This window comes from Calypte anna, chromosome 2, assembly GCF_003957555.1.
Source record: "Calypte anna isolate BGI_N300 chromosome 2, bCalAnn1_v1.p, whole genome shotgun sequence".
Classification (NCBI taxonomy): domain Eukaryota; kingdom Metazoa; phylum Chordata; class Aves; order Apodiformes; family Trochilidae; genus Calypte; species Calypte anna.
The window spans coordinates 150,492,877-150,519,117 of NC_044245.1; the positions used below are offsets into that span (position 1 = coordinate 150,492,877).

Here is a 26,241-nt window from a genome sequence, read left to right on the forward strand (position 1 = left end):
CACAGGGGACATAGAGACACATGGCCATGGTGACAGGGGGCCATGGGGACACAGGGGACTCATGGGACACAGGGGCATGGGCACACATGGGACCCATCGGACATAGGGGCATGGGGACAGGAGGCCATGGGGACACATAGGACACAGGGACAGAGGGGTATGGGGACACAAGGACAGAAGCCTTGGGGACAGAGGGCCATGGGGACACATAGAACATGAGGTCATGGGACACAGGAGACATAGGGACACAGGGGACATAGAGACACATGGCCATGGTGACAGGGGGCCATGGGGACACAGGGGACTCATGGGACACAGAGGCATGGTGACACATGGGACACAGGGACAGAGGGGTAGGGGGACACAAGGACACAGGGACAGAAGCCTTGGTGACAGAGGGCCATGGGGACACATAGGACATGAGGTCATGGGACACGGGACATAGGGACACATGGCCATGGTGACAGGGGGCCATGGGGACACATGGGACCCATGGGGACACATGGGACCCATGGGACACAGGGGCTTGGGGACACATGGGACACAGGGACAGAGAGGGTAATGGGGACAGGCCCATGGGGACGTATAGGACATGAGGTCATGGGACACAGGGGACACAGGGACACAGGGACATGGGCACAGGGGGCCATGGGGACACATGGGACACAGGAGCATGGGCAGAGGGGGGTCATGGGGACACATGGGACACAGGGGACATGGGTACACATGGGCCAGAGGGACACAGGAGACGGGACAGAGGGCCACAGGGCCATGGTGACACAAGGGACACAGGGACACCAGCCTTGGGGACAGGGCCATGGGGACACATAGGACACGAGGTCATGGGACACAGGGGACATAGGGACACAGGGCCATGGTGACAGGGGGCCATGGGGACACAGGAGACTCATGGGACATAGGGGCATGGGGACAGAGAGCCATGGGGACACATGGGACACAGGGACAGAGGGGTATGGGGACACAAGGACACAGGGACAGAAGCCTTGGTGACAGAGGGCCATGGGGACACATAGGACATGAGGTCATGGGACACAGGGGACATAGGGACAGAGGGCCATGGTGATAGGGGGTCATGGGGACACATGGGACACAGGGGACATGGGGATACAGAGCCATGGGGACACAGGGCCATGGGGACACATGGGACTCATGGGACAGAAGCTTTGGGGACTGATGGCCATGGGGACACATAGGACATGGGGTCATGGGACATAGGGAACATAGGGACACATGGCCATGGTGACAGGGGGTCATGGGGACACATGGGACTCATGGGACACAGAAGCATGGACATAGGGGACATAGGGACGCATGGGACACAGGGGACAGGGGACAGAGGGACACAGGGCCATGAGGACACAGGGACAGCAGCCTTGGGGACAGGGCCATGGGGACACATAGGACATGAGGTCATGGGGACACAGGGGACATAGGGACACAGGGGACATAGTGACACATGGCCATGGTGACAGGGGCCATGGGGACACAGGGGACACAGGGGACATGGGGACACATGGCCATGGTGACAGGGGGCCATGGGGACACAGGGACAGAAGCCTTGGGGACAGGGGGGAATGGGGACACAGGGCCATCCATGGTGACACAAGGGACACAGGGACAGCAGCCTTGGGGACAGCGCCATGGGGGCCACGAGACCACGTGACGCGCGGCCATGAGGACCCAGCCCCAGAGGGGGCGGAGCCTCGCTGTCTCCATCCCCGCCTCCTCCGCGCTGATTGGCTGTCCGCCTCCCCTCCTCCTCTTCTCATTGGCTGCCACGCCGGGGCGGGAAGCGGGGCGGGCCGGAAGTGCCGGCGTCGTTCGGGGACCGCGCTCGGCGGCTGCTCCTGAGGTGAGAGGCGGTGAGGAGAGGGGGGAAGGGAGGGAAGGAACGACCGACCCGGGGGGGCTTCCTTGGGATCCCAACCCCTTCCCCATCGCCTCTCTTCCCTTCCCAGCCCGGCTTTCCCTGTCCCTGTTGTCCCCATCCCCCTGAGGGGCCTTCTGAGCCCCGTGGTTACCTCAGGGACAGGGCCCCTGCAGAGCCTTCACCTCACAAACAGTGAGGAAAATGGCTGCTTCTGGGGGTTTGGTGAGGGAAAGGGCTTGTTATGGGGGTTTTGGTGAGGGAAAAGGTTGCTTCTGGGGTTTTGGTGAGGAAAAGGGCTTGTTTTGGGGGTTTGGTGAGGAAAATGGCTGCTTCTGGGGGTTTGGTGAGGGAAAGGGCTTGTTATGGGGGTTTGGTGAGGGAAAGTGTTACTTCTGGGGTTTTGGTGAGAAAAACTGCTTGTTTGGGGGTTTTGGTGAGGGAAAGGGCTTGTTTGGGGTTTTTGGGAGGAAAAGTGCTGCTTCTGGGGTTTTGGTGAGGAAAATGCTTGTTTTGGGGGTTTGGTGAGGGAAAGGGCTGCTTCTGGGGTTTTGGTGAGGGAAAGTACTTGGTTTTGTGGGGGGTTTTGGTGAGAAAAAGTGCTACTTCTGGGGTTTTGGTGAGAAAAACTGCTTGTTTGGGGGTTTTTGTGAGGAAAAGTGCTGCTTCTGGGATTTTGGTGAGAAAAACTGCTTGTTTGGGGTTTTTGTGAGGGAAAGGGCTTGTTTTGGGGGTTTGGTGAGGGAAAGTGTTACTTCTGGGGTTTTGGTGAGAAAAACTGCTTGTTTGGGGGTTTTGGTGAGGGAAAGAGCTTGTTTTGGGATTTTTGTGAGGAAAAGTGTTATTTCTGGGGTTTTGGTCAGGGAAAGTACTTGGTTTTTTTGGGGTTTTTGGTGAGAAAAAGTGCTGCTTCTTGGCTTCTGAGGGAGGAATATATTTTATCCTGTTTCTCCCTTCAGGGAGGATTTAAAGCAGAGTGGGGCTGGTTGTATTCCTGGTGGAGAGAAGACTTTAAAAAAAAAACCAAACCCAAATCCAAACAGTAAAATAAAACTGAGGTCTTGGAAAAGGGAAGCTTGGCTAAGAGGGGGTGAGACACAGCAGGGCTTTATTCAAGGGTTTTATTCAAGGTTATTCTTGAATAAAAATCCCAGAGTTTCAAACCTTTGCTTGACAAAACATCAGCAGCAAGTGGTGTGGATGAGAAATAAAAAGCACTGCTTGGATTTCTCTGGCTGCACACCTGAAATTGGCCACACTGCCTGCCCCAGGTGGCTGCTGCTTGATGTTTTGGGGGGAATTCTTCCTTTTTGAGAGCAGACCTTCAGCCACAGCAAACCAGAAGCAATGCAGCAGCCTTTGGATCAGGTCTGTGAGCCACCTTCCTGCCTGCTAAGGTGAATAAATAAGAGTTGAAAGGAGATTTCTCCTTTCCATGATGAGCCCAAACATCAGGAAAGCTCCAGGATCTGACCAGGCAGCAGATGCTGGAGGGCTTGGGTTTTGTTTTTCCAACACAAACAGTGATTTATCTTTTCCTAATCTTTTAAAAAACGACCTCTCTTGATATTAAAGCATCATTGCTCAGGTCTGCTGCCCTCTTCTTTGCAGAGGAAAATTCTTCTTCATTTTCTGTCTCCATTTTCCTCTCAAGCCACCTGTTTGTATTTCCAGGTTTGTATTTCCAGGTTTGTATTTCCAGGTTTGTATTTCCAGGTTTGTATTTCCAGGTTTGTATTTCCAGGTTTGTATTTCCAGGTCTGTATTTCCAAGTTTTTATTTTTGGGTCTGTATTTCCAGGTTTTTATTTCCAGGTTTTTATTTCCAGGTCTGTATTTCCAGGTCTATATTTTCAGCCAACTTGACTCTTCCTGCCACAATTCTCTGAGTGTTTTTCTACTTCCCCTCATTGCATCTCCTCAGTTCCTCCTCTCTCCCCTTGAAACTTCTCAGGAACTTTACTGCACTGCCCAGAGTGGATAAATCTTTTATTTTTTTTTTTAATTTCTTGGTGTTCTCTTGAAAAACTCATTTCCTCAGTGTTAGCCAGGTTGGGCCAACAAGTTCTGTTGATGTGCAGGAAGAGGTTTTGTCAGGGTTTAACACTGGCCCGGCAATTAAACTGAATAACAGACACTCTCTATTAATCTCTCTCTCCTCCTTGATAAAGAAAGGAGAGAGAATAAGGGAGAGAGACTGATGGGTTGGGAACTAAACTACACAGCTTTAATGAAACAGGAATGAGAAATAGGAAAAATTACTAAATCTATACAAATATCCAGGAAATGGATCCCAGGTTCCTCCCCCCTTTCCCCCAATAACTCTCCTATCCCCACAGGGGCTGCAGGGCAGCCCTGGGAAAGTCCAGGCTGGACTCCTGGGGTCAGCAGCAGTGGGGAGCTGGAGGCAGGAACACACAAATTCAGGCTGGCATGGATCAGGAGCACAGGCAGAGGAATGGACGGGATCCTTCCAGGATGCCGGGTGAAGGAAGGGAAGCAGGAAATCCAGAAGTCTGGAAATCTGGCTCGGCCCTCGTGATGCCTCAAATTTATACTGAGAGTGACGTATATGGGATTGAATCCTCTGTTTGGTCAATTCTGGCATCTATCTTGTCTGTTCCTCCCCAAAGGAGGGCTCAGGTGGGACCTCTTTATCCTCCTGGGCGGTAAAATGTTTTCCTCAGAGCTGAGCAGTGTCCTTGGCTCTGCACACCAGTCTCTAGCAGTAACTCTAAACATCAAGTGTTATCAGTCCTAGAAGCACACACTGTCTGAGAAACTTGCTGTTAATTTCAGCAAGTGCAACTACTTACAAGAGACTTAGTTAAAAACAAAAGTACAAGACAGAAAATCACCTTTATCCTGGCCCAAACCAGGACAGGTTTATACATTACACACACACACACACCTTTTTTTCTTTATTTATTTATTTATTATTTTTTTGTAGCATAAAGTCTGGCTCCTGGTACTGTGTGATATCCTTAGAAGTGAGATGCAGAGGGGTAAAATGCAAGAAAACTGAATTCAACAAGAATTTGGCTAGAAAATGAGTGACAAAAATGTACTTTGGATTCGAGATGTTTGAGTTTCATTTAATATGGGGTTTTTTTGGAAGATGATGGAATGGTTTGGGTTGGAAGGGACTTTAGGGATCATCCAGTGCCAACCCCCTGCATGGGCAGGGACACCTCCCACCAGCCCAGGTTGCTCCAAGCCCCATCCAACCTGGCCTGAGACACTTCCAGGGATGGGGCAGCCACAACTTCCTTGGACAACCTGTTCCAGGGTCTCACCACCCTCACAGAAAATATTTTTTTTTCCTCATGTCCAACCTCAATCTCCCCTCTCCAAGTTTTAACCCATTTCCCTTGTCCTCTCCCTACCCCCCCATGTCCAAAGCCCTCCCCCAGCTTTCTTGTAGCCCCTTCAGATATTGGGAGGCAGAGGAAAGACAGGGTATGGGCACCACCTCATTAAAAAACACAATTCTTGGGGATCTCAGCAATCCTCCTGTGATCAGAAATGAGGCATAAATCTAATATCTTCTGTATAACTCTCAGTACAGACCAGCAGCTCACTGCCAGGAGCTGGGTAAAGTCCCATGCAAGGAAAAGGCTTTTCCAGCACCCAAAATCTCAGAGCTGAGTGAGCAAAGCATGGCAAATGCCAGGGAGAAGGCAGAGTCCAGCCCATGCCTGAATTATGATCATAGAATCATGGAATGGTTTGGGTTGGAAGGGACCTTAAGGATCATCCAGCTCCAACCCCCTGCGTGGGCAGGGGCACCTCTCACCAGCCCAGGTTGCTCCAAGCCCCATCCAACCTGGCCTGAGACACTTCCAGGGATGGGGCAGCCACAACTTCCTTGGACAACCTGTTCCAGGGTCTCACCACCCTCACAGAAAATATTTTTTTTTCCTCATGTCCAACCTCAATCTCCCCTCTCCAAGTTTTAACCCATTTCCCTTGTCCTCTCCCTACCCCCCCATGTCCAAAGCCCTCCCCCAGCTTTCTTGTAGCCCCTTCAGATATTGGGAGGCAGAGGAAAGACAGGGTATGGGCACCACCTCATTAAAAAACACAATTCTTGGGGATCTCAGCAATCCTCCTGTGATCAGAAATGAGGCATAAATCTAATATCTTCTGTATAACTCTCAGTACAGACCAGCAGCTCACTGCCAGGAGCTGGGTAAAGTCCCATGCAAGGAAAAGGCTTTTCCAGCACCCAAAATCTCAGAGCTGAGTGAGCAAAGCATGGCAAATGCCAGGGAAAAGGCAGAGTCCAGCCCATGCCTGAATAATGATCATAGAATCATGGAATGGTTTGGGTTGGAAGGGACCTTAAAGCTCATTTAATTCCAACCCCCTGCATGGGCAGGGACACCTCCCACCAGCCCAGGTTGCTCCAAGCCCCATCCAGCCTGGATTTAACACCTCCAGGGATGGGGCAGCCACAACTTCCTTGGGCAACCTCTTCCAGGGTCTCACCACCCTCACAGAAAATGTTTTTTTTTTTTCCTCATCTCCAACCTCAATCTCCCCTCTTCAAGTTTTAACCCATTTCCCTTGTCCTCTCCCTACACCCCCATGTCCAAAGCCCTCCCCCAGCTTTCTTGTAGCCCCTTCAGATATTGGGAGGTTGCTCTAAGGTCACCTTGGAGCCTCCTCTTCTCCAGGCTGAACAACCCCAATCCCTCAGCCTGGTTTCCCAGGGAGCTGCTCCAACCCTCTGAGCATTTCAGTGACTCCTCTGGATATATCCCAGGAATTCTCTGTCCTTCTGGTCCTGGGAACTCCAGAACTGGACAGAGTGGTGTCCATAAGGTGATGTTCTTCAGCTCCTCAGCATGGTAACACAGTGCTTTGAACATTAATTTTGTTTTAACACATCAAAGAGCTCCAGTTGCAGAGGAGAACTCCCTTTTTAGGATTAACTTTAAACACCTTTCCAAGTTTTACTCCTCTGAGGCAGTTTCTTAAAGGAAGCAGGAGGTGGAATTTAACGAGGCCCTTCTGGCCCTGCAGCTTTGCAGAGAACAGGACAGATGAGGAGCTGCTGGGTGCAGCTTCCTCCTGGGTGGGTTTAGGAGAAAAGACAGGACCTGATGTGTCCCACAGCAACCTGGGAAACCTTGCTTGGGTGGAATTTTTTTCCTTTTTCACCATGAGGGAGCAGGGAAGCTTTGGAATCTTGTTTGTTGGAGGTGCTCCAGCCTCAACTGGATGAGGCTGTGACAATGGGGCTTGAGCTCAGGGTTGGGCTCAAGGCTTCTGCTGACCTGAATTCCTCCAAGCTCCTGAGGAATCATGCATAAATCTGGTGAGACCACACCTGGAAGACTGGATCCTGGCTCCCCAGTTCAGGAGAGACTGGGATCTACTGGAGAGAGTCCAAGGTAGAGCTGGAAGGGTGTTGAAGGGGCCTGGGCATTTTTCCTGTGACGAAAGAGTGAGAGCCCTGTGGCTGTTCAGCCTGGAGAAAACAGGGGATCTGCTGAATGTCCATTAATATCTGAGGGGTGGGGGGCAAGAGGAAGGGGTTCATCACTTTTTGGGGGTGCCCAGAGATAGGACAAGGAGGAATGGGTTGAACCTTGAACATAGCAAGTTCCACCTCAAAATGAGGTGTCCATGGGGACACATGGAACATAGGAACAGAGGGTTGTGGGGACACAGGGCTGTGGGGACACATTGGAGGTAAAGTGACCAAGAAAGTTAAATCACATATTCTATTTTTATTTTTATTTTATTTTTATTATTTTATTATTTGATAATTTTATTTATTATTATTATTATTATTAATGTTTTGTGTGTGTACAGCAATTTTTTGGCATCTTTTCAGGGTGAGGGTGAAAACAGAGGGCACAGCAATGGGTCGTACCACATATGAGAGTGAGGGAGCCCAGGCTGCCCAGAGAGGTTGTGGAGTCTCCTTCTCTGGTGGCTTCCAAACCCCACCTGGATGTGTTCCTCTGTATCCTGCCCTGGATAATCCTTCTTTTTGTCAGGAGGCTTGGACTCTGCTCTCTCAAAGTCCCTTCCAAACCCGCTCACTCCATGAACTCTTCGCTGATGTGACGTTCTCCTTCCACCCAACCCAGGTTGCGTGACCATGACCAACCCCCTGCCTCCTCCTGGGGGTGAAAACTGCTACTACATCCTAACAGAAGACTGTGCCTATGGCAGCAAGTACTTCCCAGCAGGAAACATGTGCTTCTGCAGTGAGAGAAGTTACCTCCAAAACTTCACCGAGGACCACAGCCCCCCTGCTTGCTTCTTGAAGGTCACCGTGCTGGATGACAGCTCCGTCGTCACCATCAACGTGGGGACTCTGCAGCCTGTACCCCGGGAGATGGTCTCCTTCCTCCTGGCTGTCAGCAGCCCCAATGAACGTTTGAACTCTTTTTTGGAGAGGTTGAGTCTTGAAGCAGCTCTGGGGGCTGTCCCGGGGCAGAGGGTGATGGTGGAGGTGGAAGGGAAACGTTTCCCCGGGATCATCCGCTACGTCGGGAGCCTCGGCAGAAAGGTGGCGGCAGCCGCGCTGTCACCCGTCTTCTTTGGGGTGGAGTTGCAGGTAAAGGCACCAAGGGACACAGGGACACGGTCATGGGGACATGGGGCTCTGGGGACACATGGCTGTGGACACACAGAGCTATGGGAACACAGGGACATGGGGACACGGGGATGTGGGGACACAGGGATGTGGGACACGAGGCCATGGAGACACATGGGATCATGAGGACACAGGGCTGTTGGACATGGGGGACAGGGTCATGGGGACACAGGGACACGGTCATGGGGACATGGTGCTCTGGGGACACATGGCTGTGGAGACAGAGCTATGGGGATGTGGGGACATGGGGACACAGAGGTGTGGGACACAAGGGCATGGAGGCACATGGGTTCATGAGGACACAGGGCTGTTGGACATGAGGGACAGTGTCATGGGGACATAAAGACACAGTCATGGGGACATGGGGCTCAGGACACATGGCTGTGGAGACACAGAGCTATGGGGATGCAGGGACATGGGGTCATGGGGACAGAGTCATGGGGACATGGAACACAGGGCTGTTAGACATGGGGGACAGGGTCATGGGGACATGGAACACAGGGCTGTTAGACATGGGGGACAGGGTCATGGGAACACAGAGACACAGTTATGGGAACACAGAGACACAGTTATGGGGACACAGGGATACAGTCATGAGGACACGGGGCTCTGGGGACACATGACTGTGGAGACACAGAGCTATGGGGTTGCAGGGACACGGGGTCAGGGGGACGTGCAACACAGTCTTGGGGCCATGAGGATACAGGGCTGTTAGACATGGGGGACAGGGTCATGGGGACACAGGGACACAGTCATGGAGACAGGGACACAGTCATGGGGACACGGGGCTCTGGGGACACATGGCTGTGGAGACACAGAGCTATGGGGCCATGGGACACAAGGCCATGGGGACCCAGGGACGTGGAATACAAGGCAATGGAGACACATGGGATCATGAGGACACAGGGCTGTTGGACATGAGGGATGGAGTCATGGGGACATAAGGACACAGTTATGGGGGTATGCAGGGACACGGGGTTCTGGGGACACAGGGACACAGTTATGGGGACATAGGGACACAGTCATGGGGCCCTGGGGACACACGGCTGTGGAAACACGGAGCTATGGGCATGCAGGGACATGGAGTCATGGGGACATGGGGCTTTGGGGACATATAGCTGTGGATACATGGGGGCATGGGGACGTGGGGACACAGATATGTGGGACAAGGCCATGGAGACACATGGGATCATGAGGACACAGGGCTGTTGGACATGAGGGACACAGTCATGGGGACATAGGGATGGAGTCATGGGGACACGGGGCTCTGGGGACACATGGCTGTGGAGACACAGAATTATGGGGATGCAGGCACATGGGGTCATGGGGACACAGTCATGGGGACATGGAACACAGGGCTGTTGGACATGAGGGATAGTGTCATGGGGACGGGACACAGTCATGGGGACATGGGGCTCTGGGGGGACAGGGCTATGGGGATGCAGGGCCATGAGGCCATGAGGAAACAGGGCTGTTGAACATAGGGGACACAGTCATGGGGACACACGGCTGGGGGGATACAGAGCTATGGAGATGCAGGGACATGGGGTCATGGGGACAGAGGGGTATGAGGATACAGAGGACACAGGGACGCATGGGACTCTGGGGACACATGGGACTTAGGGCCATGGGGACACATGGAACATAGGGATAGAGGGTTGTGGGGACACAGGGCTGTGGGGACACATTGGAGGTAAAGTGACCAAGAAAGTTAAATCACATATTCTATTTTTATTTTTATTTTATTTTTATCATTTTATCATTTATTATTATTGTTATTGTTATTATTTTTGTGTGTGTGTACAGCAACTTTTTGGCACCTTTTCAGGGTGAGGGTGAAAACAGAGGGCGCAGCGACGGGTCGTACCATGGCACTGAGTATTTCAGGTGCAAACAGAACTGTGGGGTCTTCCTGCCCTTTAGCAGGCTCCAGTTTATCCCCCTGCAGGATAAGGAGTCTGGAAACCAGAAAGCAAAACTGGAGATGGAAGAGGAGGTTCCTGTGAAAGTGGGAGATGCAGTCAGCTTCTACGTGGATGAGGTCCTCACAAAAGGAGTCGCCATGGCAGTGTACAGGGAGGGAAACCAATGGTTTGTTAAAGTTTGTCCAGTAAGAGCCATCTCACTGCTTTTTCTTGGGTTTTGGGGGGGCTGGTGGGTTTGGTTTTTTTTCCCCAAAACTACATTCTGGTGGGGCATCTTCACTGGAAGGGTGATTAAACACTGGACTAAGCTGCCCAGGGAGCTGCTTGGTTTCAAACATCCCTGGGGGGTTGAAAAATCATAGAATGGCTGAGGTTAGAAGGGACCTTAGAGATCATCTACTCCAACCTCCCTGCATGGACAGGGACACCTCTCATCCAGCCCAGGTTGTTCAAGGCCTCATCCAGCCTGGTTCTGAACACTCCCAGGGCTGCCACAACTTCTCTGGGCAACCTGTTGCAGAGTTTCACCACCTTCATACTAAAGAACTTCCTAATATCCAGTCTAAACCTCTTCTCCTTCAGTTTAAATCCATTTCCTTTTGTCCTATTTCTGAACACTTATGAAAAGTCCCTCTCCAGCCTTCAGGGATTGGAAAGCAGCTCTAAAGTTCCCTCAGTTTTGTCTTTTTCAGGCTCAACAATCCCAGCTCTTTCAGCCTCCCCTTTTAGCAGAGATGCCCCAGCCCCTGGATCACCTTTGTGGCTTTCCTCTGGATTCATTCCAACAGATCTGTGTCCTTCCTATGGTGGGGACACCAGAACTGGACACAGTCCTTGAGGTGTGGTTTCACAAGTGCAGAGTAGAGGAGGAGAATCACCTCTCTTGATCTGCTGGCCACAATTCTCTTGATGTGGTGCTTGGGAACATTGGGGTTGGTAGAATTAGGTTCATGGTTGGTAGAGTGAAGTTAATGGTTGGTAGAGTTAAGTTATGGTTGGACTTGGTGGTCTTGAAGGTCTTTTCCAACCAGAATGATTCTGTGATAACTGAGAAGGGGGAGGGACATGAGGTGAGATGCAAACTCTTTGTTAGAAGATTTGTATTCCAAGGACACCTCCTGTCTGACAAAGCATTTGGCTGAGTGATTCTTCCCTCCTTTCAGGAAGAAGAAGGAACCACTGACATTTTCAGAGAAATCCCTATGGACTCAGTTGTGAAGGAAAGCTTGCAAAGTAAGTTACCATCAGATGCATCTCCCCTCTGATTACCTTCCTGGGGGTTTAGCATTTATTTCTTCTCTACAGGCTACTGATAAGCTCAAAGTTCCCCCCCCCCCAAAAAAAAAAAGCTCCAGTTAATCCCAGCTTAGCTGATCTGGAGGGAGAGAAGGTCTATGGAAAAGTCTCAAGTTCTGGGCATAATTTGTTGAGCAGCTAAAGCTGAGTCCACCCATTTGTCAAGAGGAAGGTTAGCAAGTCTGATTGCAGTGCAGAAGTATTTCCTAGGGGAGAAGGCACCACAGGTTAAAGAGTCTTCAATTTATTTGTAAAAGATGGAGCAGGAGCCTCATCCTGATGCCAGACAAGCTCAAGAAAGCAAAGATGCCAGCAGCAGAGCTGTGAGTCACTGGACAAGACAAGAAATTAGTAGAATCTCTCTTTTTGTCATCTGAAGAGACCAGCCTGAAGGGAGCCATCATTAGACTCCTCACTCAGCTGATTCATCTCACTCAAGACAGAAAAAGAATTAGGAAATAACCCCCCTGCTGCTGTTTCACCACTCCAAAAACAGCTCTGTCAAGGGTTGGATTAGCTCCAAGGCTGGAGTCCACAGCCTTGAGCAAGAAAACAAGGAGTAGGATCATCCCTTTTCAGCCTGTTTGACCAGCTTGGCCAATCACACCTTGTGTCACTGGTCTTCAGCTTCTTCATGCTCTGTAATTTCAAAATCCACCTGGTCTTGGATGAGATCCAGAGGTATCCATCATCAAGTGTTGCCTTCCTACCTCACCTGGTTTTGGTTTTTTTTTTTTTTTTTTTTTTTCCCACTTTAGGTTTGTTTTCACCCTTTGAGTCCGACGTGGGCTTGGGACACCCAAACCAACTGCAGCAAGAGATGAGTGAGAGCGCTGAGGAGTGTGAAGGTGGGAATTCCTCCCTGGAGGTGAACTCCATGGTCCAGATCACTTTGGACAAGGGAAATCAAGTTTCAGGAATCATCCGCTGGTTGGGATACCTGCCCCAAATCAAGCACAAAATGGCAGGAGTTGAGCTGGTAAGGAGCCAAACAAAACCATTTCTTGATGTGCAGTTGTGCAGACTGATCTAATTGAAGATATTTCCCTATTTATGGAAGGAGGGTGGGATCAAAGACCTTTAAAGGTCTTTTCCAACCCAATCCATTCCATGATTCTGTGACCACAGCAGGAAGGTCTTGGTTGCTCTTTGAAGACTTTCAGCTTGTGCATGTCTTGCAGCCTCTGACACCCCAGAGTGACAATTGGGGGGACAAGGACACACTGGGGAGGAGAACCTGCAGAGTGATGATGAGGGTTGGTTTGGTCTCTTCTGGAGCCACACTGGAATGTGGGAAAGGAGTAATAATAATGGAAATAATAAAGGAATAATAGTAATGAATCCTACAAGTGGATTCAAAGCATAACCAGAAGAAACTAAAACAGTCAGCAAAAGGGAGCCAAACTTGGAGATTTTAGTCATATAATCATGGAATAGGTTGGATTGGGAGGGACCTTTAAAGCTCATCCAGTCCCAACCTCCTTCCATGTCCAGGGACACCTCCCACCTGCCCAGGTTGCTCCAAGCCCCATCCAACCTGGGCTGAGACACTTCCAGGGATGGAGCAGCCACAGCTTCTCAGGGCAGCCTGGACCAGGGTCTCACCACCCTCACAGCAAAGTATTTCTTCCTAATAGCTGATCTAAATCTCCCCTCTTTCAGCTTAAAACTGTTCCACTTCATCCCAACCCTCCAGGCCCTTGTCCCAAATCCCTCCTCATCTTGCCTGGAGCTCCTTCAGGCACTGGAATGTGCTCTAAGATCTCTCCAGAGCCTTTTCCAGGCTGAACAACCTCAACTCTCAGCCAGTTTCCATACCAGAGGAGCTGCAGCCCTTGGGTCATCTCTTTGGCCTCCTCTGGACTCATTCCATGTCCATGTTGAGGATTCCAGAACCAGAGCCAGCACTGCAGAGGAGGTGTCCCCAGAGTGGGACAGAGTGGGACAATCCCTTTGCTCTCTTGGTCACATTGCTGGTGATGCAGCCCAAAATATGTTTGCTTTCTGGGCTTCTAGAGCACATTGCCAGCTCCTCTTGAGCTTCTCCTCCCCCAACATTCCCAAGTCCTTCTCCTCAGGGATATTTCTCCATCCATTCTCCACTCATCCCCCAGATCTGCTTGGAATTGCCCCTCCGTAGGTGCAGGACCTCGCACCTTGATGTGAAATGGCCATGGGGGGGGGGGGGAAGTTGCACCTCATTCCTGGGAAACCTGATGAATTCCTTGTTATTCCTCACTGCTTTTTTCCCAGGATGAAGATAAAGGGGTGACTGCTGGGGAATGGTTGGGAAAATACTACTTCCACTGTGCTCCCAAACGTGGGCTCTTCGTGAAGCTGCAGTCCTGCCAGCCCGACGTTCGCTTCCAGCGTGTGCCTGACGGCCACCTGGGCCTCGTGGATTATGGTAAATTCCCCAGGGAAAGGGAAGGAGAGGGCTGTGATGGGACAAGGCATGGAGAAGCCTCATGTGCCTTGCCTTTCATCAGAGGTTTAAAGTTCTTCACTTGGAGTTCTCCAAAAAGATGCCAGTTTGAAGGTTGCTGTGATGGTTTCTTAGTGAACCATGGGTTGGAAAGGACCTTTGGAAGTCATCTAGTCCAACCCCCCTGTCATGAGCTGGGACATCTTCAGCTAGACCAGGTTGCTCAAAGCAAAGAAACCCTCAGCCTGACCCAAAGGGGATAAAAAAACACCCAAACCAACAACAACAAAAAAAATCCAAACGCTGGGAAGAATAAGAGTTGGGGGGGAGGGAGGAAAAATTGGGCAAGAAAAGAGGGGCAGGATGGTTTTTCTTGGCCAAAAAGCTCGGGGCAACACTGGAGGCTTTATCCAGCCTTCACTCAGTAGATGACCACAAGCCAAATTTCATGGATAAGGGTGGGATTGTAGCACAAGTGACCCACAGGAGGTCTGTGCTCCTGCCTGTGCTTTGGTTTGGGGCTGAATCTCAAGAAATGAAACCTCGTTGTTGTCTCTCCCTCTCTGTGGCTCGGAGAAAACTCTCTTTGGTACAAACAGGGAGAGATCTGGGGGCAATAATGAGCTGATAGGTTAAAAAACAGAGGCTCATCCCCAGACCTGCCCATCCACGGGGTGAGGAGAAGTTGGTGGCCACCAGGGCTCTGCCCACAAGTCCAACAGAGTCACCTCCCTGTTCAGCTCCACCAAGAATGGGTCCCAGAGCCAACCTCTGGGCACTACCAATAATCACAGAATCATCAAATTTTGGGGGTTGGGAGGGACCTTTGGAGGTCATCTAGTCCAACCCCCTCTTTCCATGGGCTGTGACATCTTCAGCTGGACCAGGTTGCTCAAATCCCAATCCAACCTAACCTGGGATGTTTCCAGGGATGTTTCCAGGCATCTCCTGTCTCTCTGGGTGACCTGGGCCAGGGATTCACCACCCTCAGTGTGAAAAATTTCTTCCCAACCTTTCCTCTAAATCTCCCCTCTTTCAGTTTAAAACCATCACCCCTTGTCCTGTCACTACAGGCTCTGCTAAAAGGTCCATCCCTGTTTGGTTTTTTTTGGTTTTTCAGTCCCCTTTAAGTATTGCTCCAGTGAGGAAGAGCTGGATTTGGGTTTGTCTCCATTTCCAAGAAATTAAGTACTAAAGAGACAAATCTCCATCCCAGGATGGTTGAATCCCAGCAGGAGCAGCACAGAAGAGTGAGGTGCTGCCCTCTGAGCAGAGCAGAGCTCTGTGGCATCAGCCAAGGGCAGAGGTGAGTCAGATGAGAAGGGGATCTAAAGAGAGTTCCTTCTGTTGCTTCACTTGCAGGAAAGCAAGAAGTTCTTCTCCAGGCTCCAGAAAGTTTTCCTCCCCTCAGGAATGAAGCAGCAGTGCAGGTTCTGCAAGGGAGGATGAAGGGGATCCAAGGCCACTGTAATTCCTGCTATATAGATGTAACCCTCTTCAGGTAAGAGCCTCCTTGGGTGGTGCTGTTTCATTAACCAAGTCCTTTTTTTTAATTGGGCACAGCTCTAAACTGCAGCACATCCCTGGACATCCAAAGTGGCTGAAAATTTATCCAGTCTAGAGCTGTGTGAAGACTCAGCCTCGATGCTTCCTGCTTTTTTCATCTCCTTCCTAATCTGGTAATACCCTTCCTGAGTACCTCAGGTACCCCTGTGTCTATCCATGCAGGGTGGTGAGAGATCAGAGTCCTCTGGACTTGGACCACGTTGACTCTGGAGGGTAATGGCTGGAAAATTTTCCAAGAAAGCACCCAGAGGAGGTCCCTGCTTCACTGTGCAGTGCTGTTTGGAGAGGAAAAGACTCCAAAGTGCCCCACTCCATGAGCAGTTTTGGCTGCAAAGTATGAGATTTCATTCTCTCTGAGCTGTTGCCTTGCTTCCTACCAGTGTTTATTAAACCTGATATGGTTTTGTCTCACTTTGGACACGTGCTGTCACTCACCTTTCTGTAACTGCATGCATGGAGTGTTGAAAATAAAAGCCACCAGCTGTCACCAGGCACAAAAGGTTTGGTTCTGTTGCTCCAAAGCCACCAGACTTAAACCTCTCACACTCTTCTTCACAGCCTCTTCTCCTGTACATCTGTGGTGGACTCCATGCTCTTCAAGCCCTCCCCACTCTGTGACAGGAATGTTCAGAGCATTCTACGGGATGAGATTGTTAATCCACTCAGGAAGTGAGTATGGGATGTGGGAATCCTTGGGTAACCTTGTCCAGATGAGAGGCATCCCTACAGGAAAGCTGGGGGAGGGCTTCTGACACAGGGGTGAAGTGAGAGGACGAGGGGAAATGGTTGAAAACTTGAAGAGGGGAGATTTAGGTTGGACACGAGGAAGAAATTCTTTAATTTGAGGGTGGTGAGACCCTGGAAAAGGTTGCCCAAGGAAGTTGTGGCTGCCCCATCCCTGGAAGTGTCTCAGGCCAGGTTGGATGGGGCTTGGAGCAACCTGATTTAATGGGAATCCCTGCCCATGCAGGAGCTTTAAGGATGATCTTTAAGGTTTCTTCCAGCCCAAACCATTCTATGATTCTAAGATCCCTTCCCATGGCAGGGAGGTTGGAGTAAATGATTTCTCCCTTCCACCCCAAGTCATTCTATGGTTCTGTGAACCCTGGAAATCATACATCTACCTTCCCCTCTTCTCTGCTGCCTGCCAGATGGTACCTCTCACTGGAGGCTTTCTCCTGCCAGCTGCATCCAGAGGTCTTCATATTGGGATCCTCTTCATATTGGGATCCTGTTCCAGTTTTTCCTTTCCCTGGGCTGTTAAGACTGTCACAACTCCTGCTGTGTGTTCATGAGCATCTCCTGCTCAGAAGGAAACCTTGTGAGCTGCCCTCCTCAGTGAAAGGGAGAAATGAGGGGGGTTCCTGGGGTTCAGACTTCTGCTGAAGCAAACACTGGAGTTGATTTTAGCACAAGGCAGATGTGGGGCTGTTGGAGCAGGTCTAGAGGAGGCCAGAAAAATGATCAGAGGGCTGGAGCAGCTCTGCTATGAAGAAAAGTTGAGAAAATTGGGGTTATTCAGCCTGGAGAGGAGAAGGCTCCAGGTTGACCTTAGAGCAGCCTTCAGAGAGGGCTCATAAGAAAGATGGGGACAGACTTTATGAAGGTCCTGTTGGAACAGGACAAAAGGTGATAGTTTTAAACCGAAAGAGGGGAGATTCAGCCCAGATACCAGGAAGAATTTTTGGGTGAAACATTGAGCCAGGTTACCCAGAGAGGTGGTGGAAGCCTCATCCCTGGAAACATTCCAGTTCAGGGTTGGGCAGGGCTCTGAACAACCTGATCCAAGTGTTCCTGCTCACGGAAGGATGGGACTAAATCTTCAAAAGTCCCTTCCAACCCCAAACCAAGCAATGATTCCACGTTTTAAACACTTTGGAGAGATCACCTGCAGCTACTTCTTGTTTCTAGGAATGGTTTCGTCCTGGCTAGGAGTGTGATGCACCTCAGGGAGCAACTGACTGAAAAGGGAGAGTGTTCAAGCTTTACCAATGCTGAGAAAGGTAATGTGCTCCCTGGGACCTTCCCTGGGCTGCTTCACTCTGCACCACCACCTCACTGAGGCTGACAGCTTAATTGGACCCTTCTCCCAGGCAGAGGTGTGAATCTGCCTGCTGGGCTGTTCTTTTGTGTGAAAACACAAGTGGTGAAAATACTTGCAGCTTTTAAAAACTCTCTTTGGGCTTTTCAAATGATTTTTTTTTCCTGAAATCTGAACAGGAATTGCTCAGTCCGTACCTGGTGGCAGCTGTTGCCAGGAGGGGAGAGGAAGATTGATGTGAAGAGAGTTTAAACAAGGGAAATTTCCTTGACCTTTATACTTTTAGGTCCATCCCTGATTAAATCCAGCTTGATTTATCATTTTATCAAGATCACAGAATCATAGAATGGGCTGGGTTGGAAAGGACCTCAGAGATCATCAAGTCCAACCCTTGATCCACTACTGCTGCAGTTCCCAGCCCATGGCACTGAGTGCCACATCCAGTCTCTTTTTAAATATCTCCAGACACGGAGAATCCACTACTTCCCTGGGCAGCCCATTCCAATGTCTGATCACCCTCTCCAGAAAGAAATTCTTTCTAATATCCAACCTAAACCTCCCCTGGCACAACTTGAGACCCTGCCCTCTTGTCTTGCTGAGAGTTGCCTGGGAAAAGAGCCCAACCCCCCCCTGGCTCCAACCTCCTTTCAGGGAGTTGGAGAGAGTGATGAGGTCTCCCCTGAGCCTCCTCTTCTCCAGCCTGAACACCCCCAGCTCCCTCAGCCCTTCCTCACAGGACTTGTGCTGGATCCCTTCACAGCCTCCTTGCTCTTCTCTGGACCTGCTCCAGCACCTCAATCTCCTTCCTGAGCTGAGGGGCCCAGAACTGGACACAGGACTCAAGCTGTGGCCTCACTAGGGCTGAGCACAGGGGCAGAATCCCTTCCCTGGACCTGCTGGCCACGCTGTTCCTGATCCAGGCCAGGATGCCATTGGCCTTCTTGGCCACCTGGGCACACTGCTGGCTCATGTTCAGCTTCCTGTCAATCCCGACTCCCAGGTCCCTTTCTGCCACTCTGTGCCCAGCCTGGAGCTCCCCATGGGGTTGTTGTGGCCAAAGTGCAGGACCCGGCACTTGTCTTTGAGGGCTGCTAAGCTGAGGTTCCTCAAAAGGTCTGGGTAAAATAAGACAGAAACCACCTACAGGGTGACATCTCTACATCCACATGTAGGAAGACCCTGTGTAGTTTACAACAAGGAAATGTATTGCGCCCAGACATCACTGTAACTACCTCTAAGTATCTGGATAGTAAACAAGTGGTTTCTGTTCCTCCAGTAAACAGCACTTACCTTTTGGACTGTTAAATATTTATTTTAGCCAGGGATGGTTTTAGCTGTCCAGTTTCTTGAATTTCCATAGATATCCCTCATTTTATTTTGAGTTTATGCTTTTGTATAACTGTCCATTAAGGTCTCAGAGACCAGAGTGCAACACCTGAGGGCTGGTTTGCTTTTTTCACTGTTATCCAAGGATTTAAGCACTAACCAAGTGCTGCCAGTTTCTAGCCCAACCTTGCCTGGAGTAAAGGAGGAAATTCCAGGTTCATGAAATGCTGGCTTGTGGTTGTCTGGTAGTTTGGGGCCTTCTGGATGTGGTGGGGCAAGGGCAGCCTTCCCAGAATCATAAAATGGGTTGGAAGGGACCTTAAAAATCATTCAGCTCCAACCTCCCTGCATGTGCAGGGACACCTCCCACTAGATCAGGATGCTCCAAGCCCCATCCAACCTGACCTGAGACACTTCCAGGAAGGGGGAAGCCACAACTTCCTTGGGCAACCTGTTCAAGCATCTCACCACCCTCAAATTAAAGAATTTCTTCCTAATCTCCAACCTAAATCTCCCCTTTTGTCCTCTCCCTACATCCCTGTGTCAAAAGCCCTTCCCCAGCTTCCTTGTAGACCCCCATCAGATATTGGAAAGTCACTTTCTTGGTGTGCTGTCACTCATCCTTTCCTCTGACCTTCCAGATCCTGAGGAGTTCCTCAATCTCATCATGCACCAGATCCTGGGAATAGAGCCACTCTTGAGACTGCAGTAAGTTTCCATATCCAAATGATACAATTTTCCCAATTTACTCATTAATTATCCCCATCACCAGCACCGAGTGTTCCTTGCAGCCTTTCACCAAGGCTTTGGAGGCTCAGCTTGGTGAACTTGTCCAGGGAAAGACACTTCTAAGCCCTCCAGGGAGGTGCCACCACCTTCAGAAAATGATGATGATGATGATGAAATCCTTGTTTCATCCTTTGGGAGAAGCACCACGTTGAGAAATTCAGAGTCCAACTTCAGCAAAGAGTCAGGGCAGCTTCTGGATGGGGTTTTGGGAAGTGTCCAGGCTTGTCAAGCTGGCTCAGGTCCTGGAGCCTCTCAAAAAGGCTGTCCCAGTTTTTGGTTGTGGGGTTTTTTTTGTTTGGTTTTGGGTTTTTTTCAGGACTCTTAAAAAAAAAAAAAAAAAAAAAAAGAGGATGAGAGGCTAAAGGAAGCCAAAAATAACTGTGCTGCTGGGGGGAGCACAGAAGGGGGATTGTTCAGTTTCTGTGCTGCTTTGTTGAGATGTCAGTCAAGGGCTGGATGGTGGAGTACTCAGAAAGGAGGAGCACAAAGACAACTCTGTGCTGCAGCTCCCCTGCAGAGGGTCATCTGAAGGAAATCCTTCCTCTGCTTGGCTCAGGGGATGCACAGGGGTGGTGGGAGATCTGCACCCAACTCGCTGAGTTTTGCTCTCTGGTTTTTGGATGTGCAGTCAGAAACAGGGCTTTCAGCTGAGGAGGAGTTTGCTGATTGTGCCATGGAGCACTTGGAATCATAAAACTTTCAGGGTTGGAAGGGGCCTTTAAAATCATCTCATTCCAACCCCCCTGCCATGAGCAGGGACAACTCCCACGAGATGAGGCTGCTCAGAGCCATGTCCAGCATGGCCTTAAATTGATTTAATGGAATTAAAAGAAAAATGAAGCATCTTTTAATATTTACATTGATGAAGGGAGATGAAGCTTTGCTCCCAGGAGCAGGACATGGTGCTGTGGAGGGATAATGAGACTGGAGGTGGTGCTTGTATCTTCTCATGATGAGAATTTTGTATTTTTTGGGTGGAAAAAGTGCTTCAGGTCAATGTCACACTGAGCAGGTGCAAAAAAAAAAATAATATTCCAGGACAAAACTACTACGTTCTCTGGAAGCTCAGATGTTTTTGGCACCACCTAAACAAGCTCCATGACCACTCCTTGCAGGTCAGGACGCCAGAAGGAGCAGGACTGTTACTGTTACCAGATATTTATGGACAAACAGGAGGATCTGGTGGTTCCTGATGTGCAGCAGTTAGTGGAACGCTCGTTCCTCTCCTCTGACCTGAAGCTAGTGGAGGTGAGCCCAGCTACCTTCTGCCTAAGCTGCTATCTCCTGCCTCTTTCTTGCTTCCTCCAACATTCCAGTGAGTCTGTGGTGGGTCTAGGATGTCACATGTAATCCTGCAAAGCAGCAGGATACAGCCACAGGAGAGGGAGGTCTTGGGGAATGTTGGGAAGAGGGCATTGCTTTCCCTGCTGCCATTTTGTCTCGTGAAGAACCAAAGCAGAAAATCTTTACTCCCAGTGCTGATGTGGAAAGAAGAGTCTGGAACTTGCTTTCTTCTCCTAAGGTAACTCTTTTACCTTTCTTTTCCCAGATCCCATCTTGCTTCATTATCCAAATGCCACGTTTTGGGAAGGAATATAAAATGTTCAGCAAAATCATTCCTTCCTTGGAGCTGGATATAACGGATCTGCTGCTTGACAGTAAGTCCTTGGGCAGTGGTCAAGCTGCCACCTGGGTCTGTCAGCAACCCGGGGTGTCACAAACAGATGTTGTGGTGTGATTCTTCTTCCCTGGACCCCAGTTCTTTTAGGATGAGATCTGGACGAAGAAAAATCCCCTCTCACCCCTCTTGCAGGTCCCAGGGAGTGCTGCGTGTGCGGCGACGTCGCCAGCCTGGAGTGTTCCCAGTGCTTCAGAGACAAAGTGTTTGCAGCCACGGGCCTGAAGCAGTTCTGCAGCTCCTGCTCCAGACAGGTGCTTGTGAAAAATCTGCCTTGCTGGCTGATTTAACCCTCCTCCCCCCAAAAAATTTCCTGTGTTTGCCCTGCAGCTGTTTCAGGAGGGGTATAGGTAGGTCCCTTTCTGACCTGTGTTGAGCTGGGTCAGGTGGAGCCAAAATAAGGACAGGCTGAGTGTTGATAACTCTGTGTTGTCTCCTCCTACAGCTTTCTGGTCTTGTTTTAAGGGTAGCTGACTCCCATCTCTGGTACTTTGTCTAGTTCTGGGGTCTCCAACACAAGAAGGACATGGAGCTGGTCCAAGAGAGGGCCACAAAGATGTTTAGAGGGCTGGACCACCTCTCCTAGAAAGGCAGGCTGAGAGAGTTGGGGTTGTTCAGCCTTGGGGAAGAGGAGTCTCCAGGAAAACCTTGGTGCACCTTCCAGTCCCTGAAGGGGCTTCAGAAAAGCTGGGGGGGACTTGTGACAAGGACATGGAGGGGTGGTACAAGGGAGGACACTTTTAAGCTCCAAGAGGGGAGATTGAGATGAGATCTTAGGAAGAAATTCTTTGCTGTGAGGATGGTGGTGAGACCCTGACCCAGGCTGCCCTGAGAAGGTGTGAATGCCCCATCCCTGGAGATGTTGAAGGCCCAGGTTGGATGGGGCTTGGAGCAACCTGGGCTGGTGGGAGGTGTCCCTGCCCATGGTAGAGTGGTTGGAACTGGATGATCTTTAAGGTTCCTTCCAACCCAACCCAACCCAACCCATTCCATGATTCTGTGTCTTTTAAGGTCCCACCCAACCCAACCCATTCCATGATGCTATGGCCTTTAATGTCCAACCCATTCCATGATTCTATGCCCTTTAATGTCCAACCCAACCCATCCCATGGGCCTTTAAGGTCCAAACCAATCCATTCCATGATTCTATGGCCTTTAAGGTCCCTCCCAGCCCAACCTATTCCATGATTCTATGCCCTTTAATGTCCAACCCAACCCATCCCATCCCATGGGCCTTTAAGGTCCAAACCAATCCATTCCATGATTCTATGGCCTTTAAGGTCTCTCCCATCCCATTCCATGATTCTATGGCCTTTAAGGTCCCTCCCAACCCATTCCATGATTCTCTGACCACAACTCGAATCAGTGGGGGATAAATTTGGGGGTCTGACCCTTGCACACTCCTCTTTCCATCAGGTCAGGCTCAGCTCTGCCCACTCACTGGTTCCATTCCATCCTCTCTCCTCAGGTTCATTCCCACCACTGCCGCAGATCCCACAATCCCACCAAGCTCCACATCCCAGAAGAGTTCCACACCCGGAGCCCTCCTGGCAGCCAACGAGTCCCACATGAGAAGATGGAGCTCTTTGCAGTGCTCTGCATTGAGACCAGTCACTATGTCTCCTTTGTGAAATATGGCCCTGGGAAGGAGCACTGGATGTTCTTTGACAGCATGGCAGACAGGCATGGTGAGAATCATAGAATCATAGAATTGGCTGGGTTGGAAGGGACCTCAGAGATCATCAAGTCCAACCCCTGATCTACTACTGTTGCAGTTACGAGACCATGGCACTGAGTGCCACATCCAGTCTCTTTGGAAATATCTCCAGGGATGGAGAATCCAACACTTCCCTGGGCAGCCCATTCCAATGTCTGATCACCCTCTCCAGAAAGAAATTCTTTCTAATCTCCAACCTAAACCTCCCCTGGCACAACTTGAGACCCTGCCCTCTTGTCTTGCTGAGAGTTGCCTGGGAAAAGAGCCCAACCCCCCCTGGCTCCAACCTCCTTTCAGGGAGTTGTAGAGAGTGATGAGGTCTCCCCTGAGCCTCCTCTTCTCCAGGCTGAACACCCCCAGCTCCCTCAGCCCTTCCTCACAGGAATTCTGCTGGATCCCTTCACAGCCTCCTTGCTCTTCTCTGGACCTGCTCCAGCACCTCAATCTCCTTCCTGAGCTGAGGGGCCCAGAACTGGACACAGGACTCAAGCTGTGGCCTCCCCAGGGCTGAGCACAGGGGCAGAATCCCTTCCCTGGACCTGCTGGCCACGCTGTTCCTGATCCAGGCCAGGATGCCATTGGCCTTCTTGGCCACCTGGGCACACTGCTGGCTCATGTTCAGCTTCCTGTCAATCCAAACTCCAAGGTCCCTCTCTGTCTGGTTGTTCTCCAACCACTCTGTGCCCAACCTGGAGCTCCCCATGGGGTTGTTGTGGCCAAAGTGCAAGACCCAGCACGTGGCCTTGTTGAACCTCAAGCTGTGAGGACACAGCTTTGGTGGGCAGCTTGAGAGGGTCTGCAACACTTTGGAGTGCAGGCACTGATCAATCCAGCTTTTCCTCTGGAGCCTCCCTCATGATTTAGGTTCTCTCTGGACCCCCTTTCCAACAGTGACCATTTAAGCAGACCCCACAGAAGGGTCTGTCCATTCCAAGCATGTCTGAGTTCCTCTTAGAGCTTTCATCCTGTGGCTGTGTTCAAAAGAGGGACAAGAGGAAACAGTCTCAAAATTGCTCCAGGGGAGGTTTAGATTGGATAATGGGAACAATTTTTTTTTTCCACCCAAAGGGTTTCAGACCCTGGCAGAGGGCAGTGGTGGAGTCACCATCCTTGAAGGAATTTAAAACGTGGAGTTGTGGTGCTGAGGGCCATGGTTTAGTGGTGAACTTGACAGTGCTGGGTTACTGGTTGGACTTGATGATCTTAAAGGTTCTTTTCCAACCAAAACAATTCCCTGATTCTCAAGCCAGCTGGGACTGGCTGCCCTGTGGGTGAGGACTCTTCTCCTGTCCTTCCCCCCTTTCTTCCTCCCCTCCAGATCCCTCAAGACATTATTATTAACTATTGAGTGTGATGGTGCCTTCTCCAGCTGCTCTTGGGACCTACTTTGGACTTCTTCTTTCTGGGCTAGGTGATGAAAATGGCTTCAACATTCCCATGGTAACCCTGTGCCCTGAAGTTGCCAAATACCTGGATTTGCCCCTCTCTGTCCTGGCTCTGGAGCAACCTCGGGACATGGATGGAGTGGCCAAACGCCTCTTCTGTGATGCCTACATGTACCTGTACCAGAGCAAGAAGATGGCACTTTACAAATGATTCTGTCTTGGGATGGTGCCACAAGAGCAGCAAAGACACCAGAAACATGAGCTTGGATCAACTTTCCAGCTCAGAACCAGTGAAAGCAGCTGAGTCCTGGTACAACAAGCTTGCACTTCTGCTTTTTCTTATTTTTTCCAGGGTCTGGACATACCAACCTGCCTGGGTTTGTTAAATCCTGTCCCTGGCTTCCTGCAGACCTGGGTTCTGAATTATTTACACATTCATTTTCATTTCTCACCTTCCCTTTCCCCAGGCAGCTCTGCTCTACCTCAACAGATCCATCCCTCCAAAACATCCCTCTCTCCCTACCAGCCCTTCCCCAAAAAGCTGAAGCCCAGCAGCTCATCAAAACAGAAGCATTTATCCACAGGTTTGCCAAGAGCAGGGGATGACCCAAGCTTCATCCTTGCTTTGGGAGGATGAGGTTGTGAGGTCCACATCCTGACATGGACCCTGAGGAGTGACAGAACCAGGAGGTACAACCTGCAGTGATGTGCTGAGGATGATGGCTCTTCATGAAGCCTGGGATGTGACCCCACAAAGCTGGATCCTTGAATTGTCTGCACTTCCAAACTCTGGCACTTTCACTCACCTTATTTTCAACCACCTTGAACTGTAAATGCACTTTAAAAAAATCCAGATTTTTGCTAAATCCTGTCCCTGGCCTGATCAAGTGATAGTTTGTACTTCCTGCAGACCTGGGTTCTGAATTATTTACACATTCATTTTCATTTCTCACCTTCCCTTTCCCCAGGCAGCTCTGCTCTACCTCAACAGTTCCACCCCTCTCTCCCTACCATCCCTTCCTCAAAAAGCTGAAGCCCAGCTGCTCATAAAAACATAAACCCATCCTCAGGTTTGCCAAGAGCAGGAGATGCCCCAAGCTTCATCCTTGCTTTGGGAGGATGAGGTTGTGAGGTTCACATCCTGACATGGACCCTGAGGAGTGACAGAACCAGGAGGTACAACCTGCAGTGATGTGCTGAGGATGATGGTTCTCCATGAAGCTTGGGATGTGGCCCCACACCTCAAAGCTCGATCCTTGAACTGTCTGCACTTCCAAACTCTGGCACTTTCATCACCCACCCTCCCTTATTTTCAACCACCTTGAGCTGCAAATATGCTTTAAAAAATCCAGATTTTTGCTAAAAACAAAACGGGAAGAAAGATGGAGCAGAGAACAGTGTGTGAGCTATTTATGGTGTCCTCTTTTTTTTTTTTTTTTCTTCCAAAGTCTGCACTATTGCTCCATGATTGGGTGTTTTAACCTCACTTCAGGCACAGGGACACAGGATCTGAACCAAGGCTGATGCTTGGGGATAAGCAGGAACATCTCACTGGAGATGTTCATCTACTTCCAAGTTTCTCTCCATTCC

At 50.3% G+C, this 26,241-nt stretch overlaps 1 protein-coding gene across 6 annotated transcripts; it reads left to right on the top strand.

Annotated features, from left to right (window-relative positions):
- The first annotated feature begins 1,828 nt into the window (after positions 1-1,828).
- LOC103533848 (ubiquitin carboxyl-terminal hydrolase CYLD) lies at positions 1,829-25,705 on the top strand. 6 transcript variants are annotated; one of them, XR_003987269.1, is made up of 16 exons: positions 1,829-1,873; positions 7,992-8,464; positions 10,332-10,613; positions 11,592-11,661; positions 12,483-12,703; positions 13,978-14,131; positions 15,512-15,650; positions 16,274-16,384; positions 17,627-17,718; positions 19,724-19,790; positions 20,987-21,119; positions 21,421-21,529; positions 21,685-21,803; positions 23,018-23,237; positions 24,678-24,961; positions 25,119-25,705. XR_003987269.1 is itself a non-coding variant. In XM_030446128.1 (15 exons), the coding sequence occupies exons 2-15, from the start codon at positions 8,003-8,005 to the stop codon at positions 24,860-24,862; spliced, it is 2,364 nt and encodes a 787-aa protein (XP_030301988.1). In that variant the 5' UTR covers positions 1,829-1,873; positions 7,992-8,002; the 3' UTR covers positions 24,863-25,705. The 6 variants fall into 6 exon arrangements, 4 of the variants coding, with proteins under 4 accessions (XP_030301988.1, XP_030301990.1, XP_030301989.1 ...); XR_003987270.1 differs by having other exon boundaries at positions 25,620-25,664; XM_030446128.1 differs by having other exon boundaries at positions 24,678-25,705.
- The last annotated feature ends 536 nt before the right edge of the window (positions 25,706-26,241 follow it).

Excerpts from the sequence above, each read along its gene's own strand:
- LOC103533848 (XM_030446128.1), top strand. The coding sequence starts at position 8,003 with ATGACCAACCCCCTGCCTCCTCCTGGGGGTGAAAACTGCTACTACATC. Across the intron at positions 10,614-11,591 it reads GGTTTGTTAAAGTTTGTCCA|GAAGAAGAAGGAACCACTGA; the intron begins GTAAGAGCCATC and ends CCCTCCTTTCAG. Across the intron at positions 21,530-21,684 it reads AACGGATCTGCTGCTTGACA|GTCCCAGGGAGTGCTGCGTG; the intron begins GTAAGTCCTTGG and ends CCCCTCTTGCAG.